The 21,377-nt window shown below is 37.6% G+C and overlaps 1 protein-coding gene across 1 annotated transcript in view; it reads right to left on the bottom strand.

Annotated features, from left to right (window-relative positions):
• The window catches only part of wdr75 (WD repeat domain 75), a 29,136-nt gene extending 7,759 nt beyond the window's left edge, over positions 1-21,377 (bottom strand). Inside the window, exons 1-14 of the mRNA XM_062432460.1 lie at positions 21,269-21,377; positions 19,549-19,678; positions 18,857-18,922; positions 18,634-18,733; positions 17,513-17,637; positions 16,406-16,476; positions 15,836-15,952; positions 14,728-14,816; positions 13,413-13,571; positions 12,114-12,173; positions 10,156-10,271; positions 9,807-9,982; positions 8,341-8,498; positions 3,141-3,321 (exon numbers count right to left, since the gene is read on the bottom strand). Coding sequence (XP_062288444.1) covers positions 3,141-3,321; positions 8,341-8,498; positions 9,807-9,982; positions 10,156-10,271; positions 12,114-12,173; positions 13,413-13,571; positions 14,728-14,816; positions 15,836-15,952; positions 16,406-16,476; positions 17,513-17,637; positions 18,634-18,733; positions 18,857-18,922; positions 19,549-19,678; positions 21,269-21,354 — 1,634 coding nt within the window. The 5' untranslated portion in view covers positions 21,355-21,377. The remainder of the gene's footprint in view (positions 1-3,140; positions 3,322-8,340; positions 8,499-9,806; positions 9,983-10,155; positions 10,272-12,113; positions 12,174-13,412; positions 13,572-14,727; positions 14,817-15,835; positions 15,953-16,405; positions 16,477-17,512; positions 17,638-18,633; positions 18,734-18,856; positions 18,923-19,548; positions 19,679-21,268) is intronic.

Below are 21,377 nucleotides of genomic sequence, written 5' to 3'. Positions count from 1 at the left end.
ATTAATTGATAAAAGAAAGATGATTATGGTGTTTTTACTGCGTTCAAATGGAAAAAGGCTACATAAGGCTTGCACTGAATATGAAAAACATGATTTATGATTTTTTTTTCTATCTCTTGCTAAAACGCTGACTCAGTTGTTTGGAGCTGATTTCAGTAAAAAAAAAAAAAAGTGGTACAGAAACTAGAAGTGCGGCGTCCCCAATGACCTGTGAGGGGCCCTCGGAGGAAGAAGAGGACATCTGCCAACATTTCGGAGACTCTTTTCTGAGCTACGTTGCGAAATCGCAGCCTGACAGGCAGCACTTCTACTTCTTCAGTTACATCCTCTGAGAAACAAACACTGCTGGACGTCTGCCAGCAGCGGCGGAGACGGAGGTCACTTAAACTATTCAGAGAGAGTCGACCGTAAACAACTAAAACACAGATTCACTTCACTGTCCTCTGCTACCGGTCTGAATGTTGTCCAGTCTCTGCTTATCAGGGACAAACAGACTAATAAATATTTAACATTGCAGACACTCGATAACAGATATTAAAAGTTGTGAAGGTACAAAATTGGCAATGGATCATTTTTTGACGCCAATGTTTCCTTTCAAGTTTCTTCTTTTTCTAATGCAGCTACTTCTGGGTTAAATTATGTCTTTACGATATTTGAGCTCTCACTTTTAATAAGTTATAAGTCATAAATAATTAATTAATGTTCTTCTTCACGGCTCTAACAGTCACCGTCCTGTTTTTAAGACACTAAATGAGATATTTGCTAATAACCACTTAACCCTAACATACTGTTCAGGGTCACATTTGACCAATTTTTACATTTGAGAGCAGTAAAAACACACTATGCACATTTCTTTTAGTCTGTCTTTTCATAATGTGACCCACAATACACAACAATGGAAATGAAATGCATATTTTTTTACATTTTTGTGCAGCTGATAAACATTTTTATATAAGCAAAATGTGCAAATCTGACCTGCATTTATTAAAAACATTTTTAAAAAAATCAGCCTTCAAACATGTTGCTGTATTCTTCATATAATATAAAATGTTCTCCTGGATTATAAAATAATGATTGTGAATGACTTTTTTCCCCCACATGATTAAGAAATACATTTATTAATGACTGATGAGGAATTCATGAATGTGAATTGTTGTAGAGACTCATGAGTCAGCATATGAACAGCTTGTAAAGGGTTAAAGCTCTATTGTTTGATGATGTTGTCTTATAGTGTATTAATGGTCTGTTGATATCAAAATGTGCCAAGAAACAAAACCGATACTTAAAAATAAGATTTAAGGTGTAGTGACTCAGCAGTTTTCTCTTCCCTGTTTTATCGGCCTGCACAGAGACTGAAGGTGGAAACGATCCATTTAAACTAAATCTACACCTCTGACAATCCCAAAAAACACTCAACACTGTGAGCTTTAAACAAATAGTTTCACATTTTGGGGATTACATTAATTCGCCCCCTTGCTGCAAGGTGAATGAAAACATTGATACCCCTCTCAAGTCTGTAATTATGTTAAATATGAAGCTACAGCCAGCAGTTAGTTAGCTTAGCTTAGCACAAAACATAACAGAATCGGCCTTTCAACACCTCTAAAGCTCATAAATTAACACGTTATAGCTCGTCTGTTAAACTCGTACAAAGGGGCCATTTGTTGACCGTGACCAGCAACTTCCTGCAGCCTCCTCTGGTTGCCTGGCAACAGCTCAGGGTCAGGAAACAGCCTGGCACATAACCTCACCGACCCCAACCCTTACGAAAACCACAACTTATCATTTTTACAGTTTGGTTTTTAACATGTTAATTAGAGAGTTGTATAAGAGCTGGAAGGAAAATGTTTCAACCTTTCAGACTAGATGTTTCCCGTCTTTATGTGCAGCTACTGAGCTTTATATGTAGCGTACAGACATGAGAGTGGGATTAATCTTATCATCTAACTCTCAGCAAGAAAGTGAATAAACTTATGTCCCAAAATGTCAAATTATTTGTTTAAAATTATAAAGTTGTTTTCCAAGAAATTACATGAAAATACCAAAAAAACAGTGTTGAATATTCTTCTTATTATTAGTGTGAGTGTGTTAGAAGCCCTAAAGTTTACTTACGATGTTTGCATTTTAATACAGATGTTAAAATAATAGTTTGACATCTTGTTTATATTCATGGACTCAGACCTGAACTTCAGCAGCTTCATTAAGACAGTTATTAAGTCAGCCTGCCATCACCTGAAGAATATATTAAGAATTACAGGACTTATGTCTCAGCAGGATTTGGAAAAACTTGTTTATGCATTTATCTTCTGCAGACTCGACTACTGTATAAAAGTCTTTACAGGTCTCCATAAAAAGTCTTCACTAAGACCAGGAAAGTGGATCCTATCACTCCAGCTCTCAGATCTTTACACCATATATAACAGACTTTCAAATACTGCTGTAGGTTTATAAAACACTGAATGGTTTAGAAGTAAAATACATTTCAGATCTGCTGCTCTGCTATGAACACATCCAGATCTCTCAGGCCATCTGGGACGGGTCTGCTTTCTGTCTCCCAGAGTCTAAACTAAATAAGGAGAAGCAGCGTTCAGTTTTTTTATGCTCCACATATCTAAAACAAACTTCCAGAAGGCTGCAGGTCTGCTACAACTCTGTTTGTTTTAAATAACGGCTGAAGAATATTTTAGGGGTTAATATCTCACACACTGCACTGTAACTTTTTATTATCCTGTTTTTTTTATCTCCATCTCAATTTTAGCTTCATTTAAGTTCCAATTTAACACTTTTAATTGTGTTTAAATGTATTTTACTTTGCCATGTGTTGCTTTTCTATCCTGTCCTCATGCATTTTTAAAGTTTATGTTTTAGGTAAAGCACTTTAAATGGCCTTAATATTAAAATATGCCATACAAAATACATTAATTTGCCTTGTTTTGTTGAGTTAACACATTTTTCCACCAAACTTGACCCAACTTGTCTATTTAATCTCAACACAGCTGTTCAGGAAGGGACAGACTATGACCAAGCATTTCATTACTTAACAGTGCTGCAAACATATTAAACTCAGCACTACAAAAGTATTGATGTTCCACACACACACGCCCTTGTTGGATATGTTGGGTAGTTTTGTGTGCTCTGACCTGATAGCTCCTGGCGGCTGGGAAAGGGTTGTCAGGAGCTCCCAGGAGGCCGGGCTCCACACAGTCACCACCTCCTGAAAGCTGACGGCCAGCAGAGAGCCATCGGCCGAGAAACAGCAGCATTCAGGCACCAGGCTGTGATAGGCTCCGACAAAATCACACGACCAGGACGGACCTTCATCTGTCGGGCCGGTCGAGAGGAAAGAGAGAGAGAAGGAGAGGGGGGGAGTCAGACACAAAGAGTTCTGGATTAAATAATGATTATACTTTTAATTTGTGGCACAGTTTTCGGGTAAACAACATAAAGTAAATGGTAATAATAGTTAAAATGAAAAAAACATCCTCAATGTAAAGGTTTTTATGTCTTTTTAAGAAGAAATTGGGGTCTGTGCTGCTTTCAGATGGTTAGAAAGGCCACTCAATAAGCGTAGTGCAGCAGAGCAGAAGACTCGATCCCCCGTGGTGCAGAGCTTAGTACTGAGGGCCCCATGAGGTGGAGGTTAGTACTGGGGGCCCGGAGGAGCAAGCTGTTGGCAGATCTGAGGGTCTGGGTGGAGGTAGGGAGGTGCATGTCCACTGATGGGTTTGTAAGTGAGTAGCAGGACTTTGTAAGACAGACCTGAAGGAGACTGTCTTTTTATATGTTTATGTTTGTGTTTTTGGTCTCTAATCAGGATCCTGGCAGCACTGCTCTGAATGTACTGGAGCTTTTGGATGCTCCTATCAGAGATCCCTGTGAGGAGCTCAGATTAAGGCTTGTTTCTCTGCATCTGACAGGAGTAGAGAGGTAGAGAGCGGTGGTGGAGTTTAGAGATGGTAGAAAGACGTTTTGCATTTCTCTTCTGGGGTCGTCAAATGTCAGCTGAGGGTCAAACCGAACACCTAAATTAGTGACTGAAGAGGAGAGGGGGATGACCTGGCTGTCAAAAGTGAGATGAGGTATTGAGGGGGATGACTGGATCTCATGTAGAGTTCAGTTCTGCAGCTGTTTAACTGGAGGATATTTGTGCTCATCCACATCTTTATATCCTTAAAAACAGGTGCTGGGGTGAGACGAGGCTGCAGAAGGACTTAGGGATGTTTTAATGTACAGCAGAGTATCATCAGCATAGAGATAAATAGACACCAAATGTCTGCTGATGACATATCTAAGAGGTAGCATGTAGAGGGGTAAACGGGATGGGGCAGAGAACAGATCCCTATGTAACTCCACAGGTGACAGAAAGCACCGATCCACACCTGCCCAGTGAGACAAACTCAATCCTTCTGGAAAGGTGGAATTGATGCCGCTTAAGTGCAGAGTCTGACTTAATAGTGGTGTGGAGGTGCTCTAAGAGGACTGTGTCATCCATAACGACAAATGCAGCACTCAGATGATGGAGAATCAGAAAATCAGGAGAAAATGGGACCCGGTATCAGCTGCCATCAACAGGTGTTTAACGAAAACTTGACAGCATTTTCAAATAGGTTGTTTTGTTTCAGGTGGTCCTGAAGCCTCAGAAGAAACCACCTTCTCCAAAACCACGGACAGGACAGGGAGGTTTCAGGCAGATCTGTAGCTGGCAATAACTCGTGGGTCCAGAATGAGCTTCTTGAGGAGGAGGTAGATGACTGCGACTTAAGAAATAAAGCCGAATTTGGCTCCAAGTTCAAGAGGCTTCCTTCGATTCACACTGATATGTTGTTAATATTATTTTTGGGGCGTTTATGCCTTTATTGGACAGTTGGTGGCAGAGTGGCCGACAGGAAACAATGGGAGAGAGAGCAAGAGGTATGACATGCAGCAAAGGTCCCTTGCTGGACTCGAACCAGGGACATTGCGGGTGTTTGGTTATAACCACTCGGCTACAAGGTCTCTCAAACTGTACATCCAAGATTTCACACATTTTTTAATCATCCGAAAATAGTGTCAAATGTTGATCACTTTTTCCTAAAGCTCAAAGTGACACCCTTAAATGTCTTGTTTTGTCCCGACCAACAGTCCAAAACTCAAAGATATTCAGTTTAAAATCAGATGACTGAAAAAAAGAAAAAAAAAACAGAAAATATTCACACGTTTGAAGCATGAAGCAAAAAAGGCACAAAAGGTCGAACCAACAAACCAGAACAGCTGCAAATTCATTTTCTGGAGCTTTATAAAAAATGAAATGTGGAACTGCTCCTTCAATCATGTGTCATGTAACTTATGTAACAGAAATGCAAACGCTCATGTTTAAACACGAAACTGGTCTGTCATGTTTAACGTATGTGCTGCGTCAGCAGATGGCTTCCTGTCTACTTTTAAAAAGGAGAGATGAGGAAATGTATTTATTCGGAAAGCTTTAAAAACAGAGTAAACTCACCTTTTTTTAAGGACAATATGCAAATCCTGTTAAAACTAATATTGCATGTTTATATAACACCTTAGCTGCCTTTACGTAGGTTATAGTTTCCTGCTCTAACTATTCCACGTGATGTTTTTTCACTGTGAGAGAAAACTGGCTGCTGGAGGTTTTGACTGTGATTCATTTGTGCAATTTCAATGAGATTCCCTACATATATATATACACATATGATCATTTATATAAGTGTATATATAAAATTCTTGCTTAGTGCACTTTAAATGATAAGACAACATTATTGTGAATGGAAAGGATTACTTTCTCTCTCCGTCTCAAGCAAACTGTGTTTAAGTTATTTTGGACTAAGTGGGTCAAATATGTGAAGCTCTTGCAGCCAGATTTTGTGGAGGTGTCAAGCGAATGATCATGTAATGCTTTCCTCTCCCTGCCCCTTTTTTTTTTATATAGATATGCATTAAACCCCTTTTTAAAAATAAGTATTTTTCTTTTCTAACCTCTCTCAGATATACTTGCCACACTTTTTATTGCTCTTATGTGCACATTTAATCTCTCCCAAATGTACACAGTTCACACATCTTAGAAATGTATGGACAGCAGAAGAGATGATACTGCCTCTGTTTATTATATGCCTGTATTGCAATCTGCAGTCTAAAAGTCAAATAAAAGAAACAATAACAGAAACAAGCCTCAACAACACATTTAAACACACACGTACAGTTAAAACGACACCTGACAAGAACAACACTAAACATGATGGAGTACAGTGTCTATTTTGGTTTGTTCAGGGTGGTGATTGCAGAAGGCTTAAAGGGTTTTTGGAAGATGTTTTTCCAGGTCAGTGGGACATTATAGCATCGACCTGACAGCAGTAACTGGGAAGACTGGGGGAGCTGGGGGGGTGAGAGGCCTCCTGCTTTAATACGAGTAGCTTTCCTGATCTCTGATTGGGTGACCATGTCAGATAGGGGAGTTTGGAGGTGAACCAATTACTTTGCAGGTCCTGATTAGTTATGTGGGTATTAGGAATGAAATGTTAAAGGTGATTCAATTAGTGTCCTGTAAACCACGGTTAAATGTCCCTGCTGACATTAAGAGTCTTCGGCTGGCGGACTTTCTTGTACACAGAGTCAGTGTGCTGGTAAAAAGGAAAAGGAAAAGGAGGTGTCTATCTTCACTGCAATGTATTTAAATGATTGAACTTGTTACACCAGCTGGACTTCAGTACTGAGAGGTTGGAAAAGAGGTTGATGTCGTGGGTCGGATTTCTCTCTGCTTTCACAGCACAGTTCGAAATGTCTGGACCAGGTTGTTTACTGCATGTATTCAGACTCAACACTGGCTCATCTGCATAATTTAACCCTTACATACTGTTCATATTCTACACCCTTGCAGTCTGTTCTGAGTCAGATTTGACTCGGTCTAAGAATCCCCTCATAAAAAGTGTCTATACCAGATTTTGAACCACAGATGTGTTTAGAAAGCATCAATAGTCGATCTGACTGATCAATAAATGTGATTAAACCTTGATTAATGTTTCAGAGAGCAGAGAGAGTATTTTTTAGGTTTTACACCACTAAACAGCTCCTATCACACAATATCATGTCCTGTTTTACCTAAGACATGAAAATATAACATAGCAATAATGATTGAAATGTATTTTAAGAACTTAATGGAACTGTGGGGTTTATTGTATAACCATTAGAGCCATCAGTCTTCACTGCTACATCATATAAAAGAAATCCTCATAACTACTATCTTATTAAAACTATTAACTAATCATTTAATAAAAAGACATGTAAATGGTAAAATTGTAAATGGACTGTACTTATATAGCGCCTTTCTAGTCTTTACGACCACTCAAAGCGCTTTACACTACAACTCATTCACCCCTTCACACACATTCATACACTGATGGCAGGAGCTCCCACGCAGGCTGCCAACCTGCACATCAGGGGAAGTTAACCATTAATACACATTCATACACCGTTGGCACAGCAACGGGAGCAATTTGGGGTTAAGTGTCTTGCCCAACAACACTGGACTGGAGGAGCCGGGAATCGAACCGCCAATCTTCCAATTGGAGGACGACCACTCTACCTCCTGAGCCACAGCCGCCCATGTCAATAGATACGGCTCACATTTGACCTGGAACAGCCTCACAAATTTGTAGCACCTACACAAAAGTATTTTGGGTCACTAAAAGAACGACATTTGGGGTGTCAAATGTCAAAACGGATCAAATTTGACCCAAACAGTATATAAGGGTTAACAACGTTGCTTCTTCACTTCTGCAGGAGATAATATTGGTGTAACGATAGCAGAGAAAGAAGGATAAAACACAACCTTGAGGGAGCGATATGTTTTTAATAAATCACTTTGCTGGATTTAAAAACCATTCACAAGCACCTGTTGATGCCTGTTCTGTAATAAAAGCTGAGTAGGGTGTGTTTGTGTGTACAGTATTAAAGGCAAGAGAGTCAAGTGTATAAAATAGTCCGCGAATAAAATCCTAGTGAGGGTGTGTACTGAGCCCACATGTTTGGCCACAGCGTCAAAGCAGCTGCAGTCACAGCTGACCTACTCAAATCTCAGGACTACAGACACACACACACACACACACACACACACACACACACAAACACTGATGCATGTCTAAGATGAGGATTAATTGGTACAAATGATGTCCGAGCGATAAAAACCAATGAGATAACGATGACTTTGAGCCAAAGCTTAAACCAACAGAGTCAAATCAGATTAAATAAGGTCAGTAAATGTTGTTGCTTAACTTCACCTCCACCTATCGGCCGACTGGACTGGCGAGAAAAAACCAGAGCGAGAGAGAGAGAGCCCTTACTTACCCTCTGTGTGGGCTGGAGCTGCCAGCTGCCAGGCTTTGAAGTGCCCGTCCTTGCTGGTGGAGACCAGCATGGTGGTCTGGCTGTCGGCGGCGCGGCAAAAGCACATGGCTATAATCCGGCTCTCGTGGGGGGCCGAGATGGTCGTGTTCAGCACAAAACTGCAGGTGATAGGGAACGCATGTTACAGGGTTGTGGTTGGAAAAAAGTGGAAAAGGGGAAAAAAATGACCACAGCGCATTTATTCCTATTATAGAAATGGAAAAAAACACTACTAGACTAAATTATTTTAATGTATTTAATGTAAGATGTTCATTTTCGTATAGGATTTTAGCTTCCAAGGTTTCCTGCACAAGTTTCTGTTTACTTTAAATTCATAAATATCTAGTATATACATGTGTGTATAAGTGCATCAGAGTATATGTAAGTATTTCAGGTATGCTATTACTTTAAGTTCAACTGTGCAAATGTTTTTTAACTCTGTGCACTAACAATAACAAACTCAGGTATATAATCATTCAACACCAATAATGCACATAATGTTACTATTTTTTTTACTATATTTTTCCTACTATTGTTTTATTGCTTGTGTACTTAATTATTATTTATTGTTTTTATCCACTTGCTGCTGCAATACTGTACATTTCCCCACCGTGGGACTAATAAAGGAATATCTTTTTTTTAATATAGTAATTGTATTTCTGTGCAAACATAAATACATCGCTGTGTTTCTTTAAGTAAAAAGATTACAGTCAGTTTTCTCCACTTTGCGGATTTCTTAAACTGTTATTGTAAAACAAGAAAGCTGCTTAAACCATAAATCAGGGAGAAACCTGCTTTTTCCAGGTAGATTTTACAGCTTTTTACAAGCACACATGTGCAGAATAATAAAAGTAAACTGTAGACAGAGACAATAACATCATGGAGCAGCTGGATGAGTGATATGTCCTGATATTATTAATTATTCTGTCTAACTTTTAACTTACAATTAAAAACACAAAGAAGCCTGGAGAGGTATGAATAAGTTGCTTTCCACTACTGAACATTTGAACATTAATTCGTCATGTTCTGGCTGTGAAAAAGGTTGAAAAAGCAGCGTTTTCTATCACTTATAAGCTTTAAATAAGTAAGACACCATTCCAACATAGAGTCGGGCGTGGAGGAGAAATCTGGTTACTTATCAGCTGCATACATTTCCAATAACCAGGTTACTACAGTGCAGGTCAACTTGTTCATTCACACCTTTATTGAGACAGCTTAGGCCACTGAGAGCAAACTCTCTTTTACAAGGACGCCCTGATTAGAAAACAGATATAAAAATACATCTGAAACCTAATCAGCAAGTATAAAGAACCAAATCTTGAACAGTAACACCTGCGTAACCTAGTTTCTTCTGAGTAAACAGGTCACTTCAGTGCAGTGCAAACACACCGAATGAGAATACATAAATAAAAGAGCAGACAGGATACCTCTGTGTTTGTTCATCGAATGCCCACAGTTTTAAATTCAGCTCCAGCTCGACCGCCTTCTGTTTTCTTTCTTCCACCGTTGCCAGCCAGTTGCCCGAGGCGTCGAAGGCCGCCTTCACCACCTCGAACTGCTGCAGGCCCGACTGGTGAATGTACTCCTGCTGCACAATGTCCAGCTGCGGGAAACACACAAGACGGACCAAGAATTTAGGCTATTTAGGCAAATTTATACCGAGTTAGTTGTGGTTGTTGGCAGTGAGTGAATAAGTCGAAGCAAATAAGTTGCTTTCAAGTACTCAGAACCACATTTATGCATTTTTTATTTATTTTTTTAGCTCAGAGTGTTTACATTGAACAGCAGCTTGTCTCTTTGGAGCGAGTAAAACTGCAGGTGTCCCGGTTTCCCGTTCAGCACCAGAGCTTTGCTGCGTGGGTCCACCATCAGGTCTGAGCTGAGACTTTCTCCTAAACAAGGGGGAAAGAAAAAAGGGTAAAAATCAATTGCTGCATTCATGTCAAGTGGTAGTAGACGGCTGCCAGTACTTTTTACTGACTGGGAGTGTTGTGTTTTTCTCTGGTGGATGTTCGGGCAGAAGTTGACACATTTAAAAAGTAAAAAAAAATCTGTGTCAAACAACGGTGAAATGTTGCTTTTTCTTTTGATGTGCCACATGTAGACAGACAAGTTTGATGTAAGAGACACAGAGAGGCACAAATGTTCAGAAACAGGACTTAATTTAAAAAGGGTACTGTAGCAGTTCTCAGCTCCTTGAGGGGGATTAAGGAAGTCCAGAAAAATGGTGAATATTTAAATTCACTATAATTGCATTAACTTGAAGTTAGTCCAATAAGAGCAGGTATAACACTGACTATTCTGTTCATAGGTTTTGACACTCTGTACTGTTAATCTGCTGAGCTACAGTACTAGTCTACTTTAATTATGCTAATTACACTAATTGTCCAACATATGCAAGTTAGCATCCGACAGTTTCTAAATGCTGGAGACCCATACTGTGCATTTTATAGCATAAACATTTGGGGGTAAGAGCAGCAACATGGTAGGTTTGAGTCTGGCGAGTTTGGGATCTTTGTTGCATGTCATACCCATTTCTCTCTCTCCCACCAACTGTCCAATAAAGGCCAATAAAAAAAACACAAAATAATATATAACAAGTGTTGAGGTACTCAACATTTATAGTAGGGCTCTATGGGTAAACACACTATACAGACAGTTGTGGAATAACTAAATCTTATCAGATGTGGATTTCTGAGTCCGCATCTTTATCAAATACAGGTCTGTGTTCTCATGTGTATCAATTTGGGTCTTGTGTTTGAAATGTAAACTGAAGTGATTATGAAACTACAGAAGATAAAACATTTTCCCAAGAAATGAATCTGCTGACATGTATAAAAGATAAATATAAATAATCTATGTCACAACTTTCAGCCAATAATTCAACAGAGGTACAAGTTGTCTTTGTCCTGATTTGGAGCCAAGCCAAGTTTTTTTTTTTCTTTAACTTTTAGCGTTTTTATCCTGCACCATGCTTATATTTTAAGCACAACTCTGCTGATTACATTCTGTGTCTGTGCTTTATGTTTATGGCTTGAATCTGCATGCTTTTGTTTGTTTGTTAGTTTTTCTGGTGAATACGTGTAAAAGTGTGAAATGTGTAGGCTGATTTATACCAGAATAAAACCAAATCATAAAAATTGTGTACATTTTTTGGTACTTCTTGTTGAATTAAATATTTCCTTGTGACTAACACAATGATTCAAACCTTTAAAAAATACCTTTACATTATTTGATTAAACACTATTGAAGTTAAATTACGAATATGATCTGATTTGACTGTTTTTGGTGATGTTTTGATTGTTTCTGTTCCTGTATTAGTGTTTATTTGCCTCGTTATGTGTTGCACGTCGTCCTTTTTTCTCATATTCATCTTTGCTTGTTTTCTTTCAGTCTGCTGGACTCAAGTTTCTCTCACTACAGAGATCCTGATCTTAATTAAATACAGATTATAGTTGCAGCTTTTCTTGGCATAAATGGAGATTGCAGATAAAAGTGGTAACAGCTGACTCTCAAGGCATCACTACAGTTTTTCCCCATTTAATTTATTTTCTAGATATCTTTTATCATTTAATTAGTTATAACAGAGATATTTCTCATATTTCTTCACTTTTGCAGAATCACAGTGAACACAACCTAAATGACTGAATAGTTAATAAATACAAAGATTAATTATGATTTCTGTATTACTGAGGAGCTCGTACAGCATGTTGCCGCCTGCAGTCTGTACTCACCTTTGACCAGACCCTGAATGACGGCCGACACTTTCACACAGCTCTGGATGATCGTGATTTCTAAAAAAAAAGGACAGAAGACACAAAAATCAGTTACTGCAGCTTTTAATTATTTTTTTTTTTTAATTAATACTGAAATCAAGTCTTGATTCTGTCTGCAGACATTACTCGTCTCTCTCAGTCAATGATGCTTTTAAGGCCCGTCTACACCAAGAATGATATCTATAACTGTAACTATAAATATTCCATTTTAAATATAGTTTTAACTCCAGTAAATGGAGGAGTCGACACCACAACTATAACGACATCGACAGTGTTGAATAATATCGTTGAATCACTTTCGGAGCGATTTGATGAATATTAGAAACACAGACAGCCAATCAAAATCCTTCCTATATAAACCACACAGCATCACAAAATCAGTGAAGGACAACAAGATAAAGATATGTAAAAGGTAAAATAAAGAGAAATAAAATAAATAATTAAATATACATCTGTTATCATGTGAAAGGAACAGTCATTAAAAATGTTATTTAAAATGTCTACTGTTTAGTGACCTGATAGCAGCAGGAATTACTGACTTTAGTTCCCCTCAAAAGGTACCTGAAGGCATCACTGTGAACTGAATGATTGATGTCACCTTGTTTATGGATATATAAAATTATATTTAATCATATTATTTAACTGATATATCTGATGAACTAGCATATTTTTGTGTTTTGGGTTTTTTTTTGTCTGTTTTTTTGTTTTTTCTTTTGTTTCCTTTTGGTTTTGTCGTTGCTGTCTGTTATCTTTCTTTTATTATGCTATGTAAGTCAAGCATTACTCTAACATCATTTCCTAAAAAGCAAATAAAAAAGGGAAAAAAAGGATGTCAGTTTGGTCTGTAAATACTGAAACATCACACTGAATCACCTGCGAGCCTTTCTGCTTTTCTGTTTCTTTTCTCTTTGCAACTTAGAGCAGAAACAAGTCATCAATATCTATTTTCCTAAGCTGCAAACACAGCTGGAGCCACTGTTTACAGAACGATAAGTGTTTAACTCACATCGTTATCATTACAGCTCTTAGTAAGGACAGCACTTTATAGGTACAGAAAAGTTTAAAGTTTGAAGTTTAAACCGGCTGGTGAAATAACTTTAAACAAACTCTTTTCACTGATGTAAAAAACAAGATTCTGACTCCAAACAAAAGGTTAAACAAACACGTCTATCTCCACTGTTACTGCTATTTCCCAGCAGCTTGTGACTGCTTGTGTTTCAATCTGAAGGTTACAGTTCAGGTTTACAGTTGACTTACTGTTGTCTGCATGTGAGGTGCAGAACAGCGCTCCATCAGGTGAGACGGTGATGTGAGTGATGGCGGCGCCCAGGCGAGGCAGGAAGTCCCGCTGGCTCTCCTGGTTGTATTTCCACTGGACAAGCACGGACTCCACGCCTCCGCTCAGCAGGTTGGTTCCTAATAAAACAAAGTAGAGAGAGAGAGAGAGATGGAGAGAGAGATGGAGATGGAGAGGGAGGTTTGGTTTGTTTTAGTGCTGCTGAAAGCCAAAAAAATAACTTTAAAACATGTTATTGTGACACAGGAACCCTTCTGAAGGACTGATAGATATTTAAGACAGTGTGGGAAACCAGGTTTTATTGTGATGTATGACAAAAATATTGTCAAAAATGACTGTTACAATTTCCCAGAGCTAAATGAATCATCTTTAAAATGTCTTTTTTTGTACGACCAACTTTCCAAAACCCAAAATATAATCAGTTTAAGATCATATTTAACAAACTGAAGTATAAATCACATCAGATTTTGAAAAGCTGAAACCAGAGTCGATGTTTCTGGCACAACTTATCCTACTTTAAGGTGCACAAAAGGAAAAAGAAAGTCTTTACTGTAACAGCAGCCACTAAAGCTACTAAATATTTGGTATTTTTGCTTTAAAAAAAAAGACTAAAATCAGTATCGTATTATCAAAATAGTTGCTAATTAATGGTCTGGTGAAAAATGCCTGTTAAATTTCCCAGAGCTAAATGAGGCATCTTAAAAATGTCATCAAATTAGTTTAAGGCCATGTTTAACAAACTGAAGTATAAATCACATCAGATTTTGGTTTGTTGAGGTTTCTGGACATCAAGTCTCCAGTAATACTGTTTACACCAATCACTAAAACCACTAAATGTTTGGTATTTTTGCTTTAAAAAAAAAAGAAGACTAAAACCATTATTCTTTTATCAAAATAGTTGCTGATTAATGATCTGGTTGAATCTATTAATCAACTAATCGTAGCAGCTCTAATTGACTCAGACATCAACAATCTACTTTTTACTTTCAGGTGCTGCTGATCAGCTGATTAGTGGGTGGACCTGCTTTACTCTTCATAGAGGAGAGTACAGGAGCTCTCAGTCTCTCTTCCTCCTGGCATTCAGCCCTGAAAACCTCACATTTATTTCATGTTTGTTACATTTTGTTCTTTCTGGCCTCTTGACTCTCTGGTTAGTTTTGGTATTGTTTGGCAATCTTGCATCCATTTTTTATATTTTGCTGGTCACAGCTTTGAGCCATCTGTTTCGTATTGTGGTCGTAACAAACAGTAAATATGTAGCTGATGTGTTCGTACCTTCTGGAGTGAAGCGCAGTGAGCTCACAGCGCTGTGGTGCCAGTGCAGAGTCGAGTATGTGTACTCCTTCTTATGGTTGATGTTTCTCCTGGAAAGATAAAAAAGAAACATAAAAAGTTAATATCAAAAAAGATATTGAGACATGAATGTGCAAAGTTGTCAGTCTGCACGTCACTGTCAGAAAGATATAATTAGGGCCTCAGCACTAAACTGTCCTATTGAATCTGTAGGAATTATTATATTCTTCTCCTGGGAAAAAAATGCATTTTCACTTCCTAAACGTAGCCCCAAAACATTAAAAAATCTGATATTTTATGGTTAGTGGAAATGGGCATGGTAAAATCGCTCAACAGCGCCCCCTAAGCCAAGGAAAAAAATGTAGCCCCTCGCTCCAGATTGACATACGCAAACGGAACTTGGTACAAATATGTATCATGTCAAGACACACAAAAAAGTCTATTGGACCCATACCCTAACTCCAACAGGAAGTCAGCTGTTTTGATTAGAATTTTCAATTTTGGCACCATATTTGCAATTTCCATGCATCATACTTGAACTCTTCCTCCTAGAGATGAAAAGTTCATAAAAATCCTTTTCCTCCGTTATACCTGGTTGCCGTGGCGATGCAGCAATTTTCCATGTTTCGCCATAAAACCTTGCAGCTTTAAATTTACTTCATAGTTATTATTGATGTTGTAGTGGATGGTTTTGATTTACTGGAGTGCATTATATTAGGTGTTCCTAATATTTTGCTCCTCTCATGTATGTTAATGGGGTGGACAAAATATTAGGAACGATAATAAAGTGCTTGTGACTGTATACACACTCTACAACATACAAAAAGATTTTAAAAAGTGATTTACAAAGAAAAAAGGAGAAAATAATTAAGTTTAAATAGTGAAATAAGCAGATGACAAATACAACTAAGCTAATAGAACAATAAAAAAAAAACTGAGACCAACTGATTTAAAGTCACATGTTCAACGTTTGCTGCAGCAGTCAGCAAAATAAAGTGAGAACACGTGAGCAGCAAAGGTTTATATTGAATAACAGCAGCCAGTGAGTGAGTGAGTACATGATTCAAGGCCGCCGTGTTTCAACACTCACCACAAGCGAATCTTTCCATCCTCGTGTCCCGTGGCGATGCAGTCATCCTTCGGGTGACAGGCGATGCATATGAACGTGTTTTTACCTCCTTTCTTGTTGTCTTCTTTGAGGGAAAACCTTTAAATAGAATAAATAAAAAACAGACGAGAAGCAAGTTTGTAAAGCTGTAAGTTTGAATTGAATTAATTCATGTTTAATAAAATATCATCTCCACATCTGGCCTAGAAGAGATATCAAAGTGTTGGGAGGAATTGCTGGAGGCTATGTGGAAGCAACTATTATCATTTATTTTGGGACTGCCCAAAAAAATGACATCCTACTGGTATAAATATATGTGATATAAGGAGCAGATTTTCATGTGTGACATTAATTGCTAATTAAACTAAAATAAAAAGGTAGAGCAATAAAAAGAAGACAACATTTATTCAGATCAGGCTTAATGCAAATATTTGCGTTATTTCTATACTATTAGGTATTTATGTAAATGTGATTTATGAACTCAAATGACCTCTCTAATATAAATAAAGATATATAAATATATATATATATAATTTCCTTGCTGTTGCTCACCTGTATGATTTCTGCTTCTTGAAGAAATAAATCTCCAGTTGCAAACCTTTAGCCGAGGCGATGAAATCCCCCTGTGAGGACGAAAATGTTATTGCTTATTGCTATTATTAATCACACACATGCAGGATCACAAAAGTCAGGAAAGCTTTTATTAAAGTGTATTTCAAAAGCTGCTCGAGTCCTTTTAAAGACTTAAAAACCTACAATTACTCATGTTTTAGCCATTTCAAAGCAGCAGAAACATTCATAAACATTCATTCTCGCTTATGTCTGCTCTCTTTGTCCAATCATAGTTTGCTGTACTTGTGTAACTCTGTGTTTTATATATTTATTATAACTGACACGTCTTACGAAACAGTGTGTCTTGATTTTTAAGGCTGTCGACTCCACACTTATTTAGGGACAACAGATGAAAACTATAACCTTTGGGGCTACTTCTGACATATTTACTGTAGTGTTTATAATAAGTACTGTTCTTAAATCCATCACCTTTTAAAGTAGATATGTTGAACTTGAACAGCAGTTACAGAGAAACATTATTATTCATTTGGAGTTTTGTGTCCACCTGTTTTTACTCTCAACCAGCCTCCTGAGGCAAATATCTGGCTGTTTTAGCTGCCAGATCCTCCACTATGTTCACCAGCTGTTTGGTTTGGTGCTGAGCAGGAAGTGTACAGTGGCTTTTGAGAGCTTTATCTTCAGAAACAACACAATGAAAGCACTGAGAGTGAACTAGGACAGTAAAAATATTAGCCGAAATTTGCTATAAAACTCTGTAAAAGCTGCAGAGTCGCTGGTAATTATCTGCAGGTAGCAACTCTTAAATTACACTGTTGTTTCATGAACTCTTATTAAAAAATATGGATTATAGCTGCTTTAAGAGTGAATATAAGTCCGTTATTTAGCACAAAACTGGGACCTTTACTCGCTTTCATGAGACTACAAGATCATTAGAGGTTTTCTGAGGATAGAAACAGTTTGAATAGAGGCGACCTCTCAGATTATTTTAGCAGATTCAGATCTTTTTTTTTTTGATGATTTGATGATTTAATGCTTAAAGACATGAACACATCCAGATGTGTGCGGTGTCGGTGACGGTGTACAAACCCCTTGGCCGAAGGCGATGGCCTCCGGGTTGGAGCTGACGTCGCTGAGCACAGCAGAAAGCTCTCGGGCCTCCACCAGCTGATCTCCACTCTGCGGCAGATGTAACGCAACCAGCTGGAAAAGCTCTGCACACACACACACACACACACACACACACACACACACACAGAGTCAAACATCAGCCTGTTTGACATTCTTACCCAGTGACCTTTTACACAGTTTTTTCACTATACAAATGTTGAACAGTTCATGATTTGATTTGTTTGTCTATGGCGCCTCCTAGTGGTCGGTTTAAAAAACACACATATTGGCATTAATGGGTGGGAAAAAACACATTTAACCTGCATTAGAAAAACTTTTACACAGGTTTAAATCTACCACATTCAGGTGATATTTAATTATAAATATAAGATGTAAAAGAAAAAAGAAAAAGACTCATTAGTGTGTTTATACATCCAGTAATGGTCCTGGAAATAAACTGTGAGATAAGATTGAAAAATCACCCTGATTGCCTTTAAAACTGAATAAAATCTCCCGCCTTTCCTTTAAAGTAGAACTGCAGCTAACATTTTGATTAATCTGATGATTATATTCTCAGTGAGTCATTTAGTCTATAAAACATCTAAAAACTGTGAATAATGTCTGTCGTAGTTTCCCGAAATCCAATATGACATCTTCAAATTGTCTGTTTTGTTCGACTAACAATCCAAAACTCAAAGATAATCACTTAAGCAAATCTTCACAACCAACAGGCTGGAACTGGAGGAATATTTGGCACTTTTGCTTTAAGAATTACATGAAATAATTAAACAATTATTAAAATAGCTGCTGATAAGTTTTTATGTCAATAAACTTGTCGAATAGTTGCTGCAGCTCCACTTTCATGTTTCCAGCGAGCATAATAAGTAGCTTTGCTCTGCAGCTTGGTACTCTTTCAACATTATTATTGATGATTTCGGGTTTGGCCTCATGTAACTCGATAAGGAAGTTCGTGGAATTTATCACTTTAGGTTTGTTTTTATGTCAATGAAATCACCAATATTAAAATCAATACAGTGACGGCAGCTGAAAGAAAACTTTGGACCAGAGGATCAATTTCTTCTGCTGAGTGTCAAACCTACCAGATCTTTTGTCACCTAGTGTTGGGGTAACGATGAAGAGGACTCCATTGTGGTTTTCAGAGGCGTACATGGAGTAAATCGGGCATCCGATGACATAAGTCTGGAAGAGATCACAAACAGCTTCATGAACATCAGAGAAAATAAAATACAGACCAATCAAATCTATCCAAATAAACTTCTCGGGGGGGAGCAGAGTTACAGTAAATACACAAATCCGATTCACCTTAATGAGAATCCCATCTGTGAAGTCCCAAAGCCGTACGGTGCCGTCCACTGAACAAGTATAAGCCTGCAAAAACACGGAAGAAGAAACATCATCAGACAAAAAAATACAAATATAAACAATCACCAGAAACAACCAAAGAGGAAAATAACTACACATGAACATGTTAATCACCTTTATTTAGACGAGGAGATAGACTGAGGTAGAGACTCACTTATATACAGCCAATTAGAGCAATAAAGCTCTAATAATATGAAGAGTAAAACAGCTAAAAAATTGCAGGTTATAAAACAAACCTAGAACACATTAATATTTAATATGTTGTAGGCCTCCGATTTAAAGTTGCTTACATGTCAGATTAATTTAATAGTCATATAGTCCATTATCACATATTTGCCTCAAAGAGCTTCACAACATACAAAACCCAACACAACGTACCAACGTAGGCCAAACCTTTTAATAAGGGAAAAATAAAAGAGTTTGAAATTGCTTACTTAAATTTATGAAAAAATTAAGAGATGAACATATAGTTGACAATTAATCAACTAATTGCAGCTCCAGACAATATATTTGACAATCTAATTCAGGAAAGACACTAATCAAACAAATACATCATGGATTTTGACAGATAGTATGTATATGCATGTTCAAATACGTCACTTTTGTGAGTAAATTACAGGTTCACACTTTACCTGCAGGTGGTTCCAGGGTCTGATCAGCACACCTGTGACCAAGTCGGTGTGTCCTTGCAGGTCGTGGATACACTCCTCTGTGGAGGTGCTGAACACCTTCACACATTCTCCTGAGGCGCATAGCAGAAACCTGCAGCACAAAATACATAATTCAGTGGTGGAGGAAGTACTCAGATCCTTTACTGAGGTAAAAGTATCAATACAGCAATGCAAAAATACTCCATTACAAGTAATAGCCCTGTGGAAAAAACTATTGTAAGTGATGTAGTATGCAGTATTACAGTAAAAGTACTGCAGTGTTATGAATGATGTAGTATGCAGTATTACAGTAAAAGTACTGCAGTATTATGAGTGATGTAGTATGTAGTATTACAGTAAAAGTACTGCAGTATTATGAGTGATGTAGTTAAAGTATTACAGTAAAAGTACTGCAGTATTATGAGTGATGTAGTATGCAGTATTACAGTAAAAGTACTGCAGTATTATGAGTGATGTAGTTGAAGTATTACAGTAAAAGTACTGCAGTATTATGAGTGATGTAGTTAAAGTATTACAGTAAAAGTACTGCAGTATTATGAGTGATGTAGTTAAAGTATTACAGTAAAAGTACTGCAGTATTATGAGTGATGTAGTTAAAGTATTACAGTAAAAGTACTGCAGTATTATGAGTGATGTAGTTGAAGTATTACAGTAAAAGTACTGCAGTATTATGAGTGATGTAGTTAAAGTATTACAGTAAAAGTACTGCAGTATTATGAGTGATGTAGTTAAAGTATTACAGTAAAAGTACTGCAGTATTATGAGTGATGTAGTTAAAGTATTACAGTAAAAGTACTGCAGTATTATGAGTGATGTAGTTGAAGTATTACAGTAAAAGTACCGCAGTATTATGAGTGATGTAGTATGCAGTATTACAGTAAAAGTACTGCAGTATTATGAGTGATGTAGTTGAAGTATTACAGTAAAAGTACTGCAGTATTATGAGTGATGTAGTTAAAGTATTACAGTAAAAGTACTGCAGTATTATGAGTGATGTAGTATGCAGTATTACAGTAAAAGTACTGCAGTATTATGAGTGATGTAGTATGCAGTATTACAGTAAAGGTTCTGCAGTATTATGAGTGATGTAGTATGCAGTATTACAGTAAAAGTACTGCAGTATTATGAGTGATGTAGTATGCAGTATTACAGTAAAAGTACTGCAGTATTATGAGTGATGTAGTCAAAGTATAACAGTAAAAGTACTGCAGTATTATGAGTGATGTAGTCAAAGTATTACAGTAAAAGTACTGCAGTATTATGAGTGATGTAGTCAAAGTATTACAGTAAAAGTAGTGGTTTGGTCCCTCTGACTGATATATTATTATTATGACATCATTAGATTATTAATAGTGAAGCATCAGTGTTAGAGCAGCATGTTACTGTTGTAGCTTCTGGAGGTGGAGCTAGTTTACACTACTTTATATACAGTTAGTTAGTTTAGTCCAGTGGTTCCCAACCTAGGGTTGGGGCCCCTCCAAAGGGTCAGCAGATAAATGTGAGGGGCGATGAGATAATTAATGTTAGATGTCTCAGAGGTGAAATAAATTAGAGATATTTAATGTAAACATCAGAGAGTTCAGTAGCAGCTACATGCTAACAGCTAGCAGTTATCTCCCAGGCTAATTAAAATCCTCTAAAAACAACTTTAAACTTTATCTGGGTGTAAACACAAACTTACTTGGAGTCGCTGGTGATGACAGGCTCTCTAAAGTTTATTTTGCTGCCTCCTCTGTGAACCACGCGGATCTCCCCGTGTTCCACCATGTTTTCACCTCCGACCTGTGACG

Source organism: Scomber scombrus, chromosome 13 (genome assembly GCF_963691925.1).
Source record: "Scomber scombrus chromosome 13, fScoSco1.1, whole genome shotgun sequence".
In the NCBI taxonomy this organism is placed as follows: Eukaryota; Metazoa; Chordata; class Actinopteri; order Scombriformes; family Scombridae; genus Scomber; species Scomber scombrus.
The sequence above is the reverse complement of the archived record's forward strand: the minus strand, read 5'-3'. Positions and strand labels throughout refer to the sequence as shown.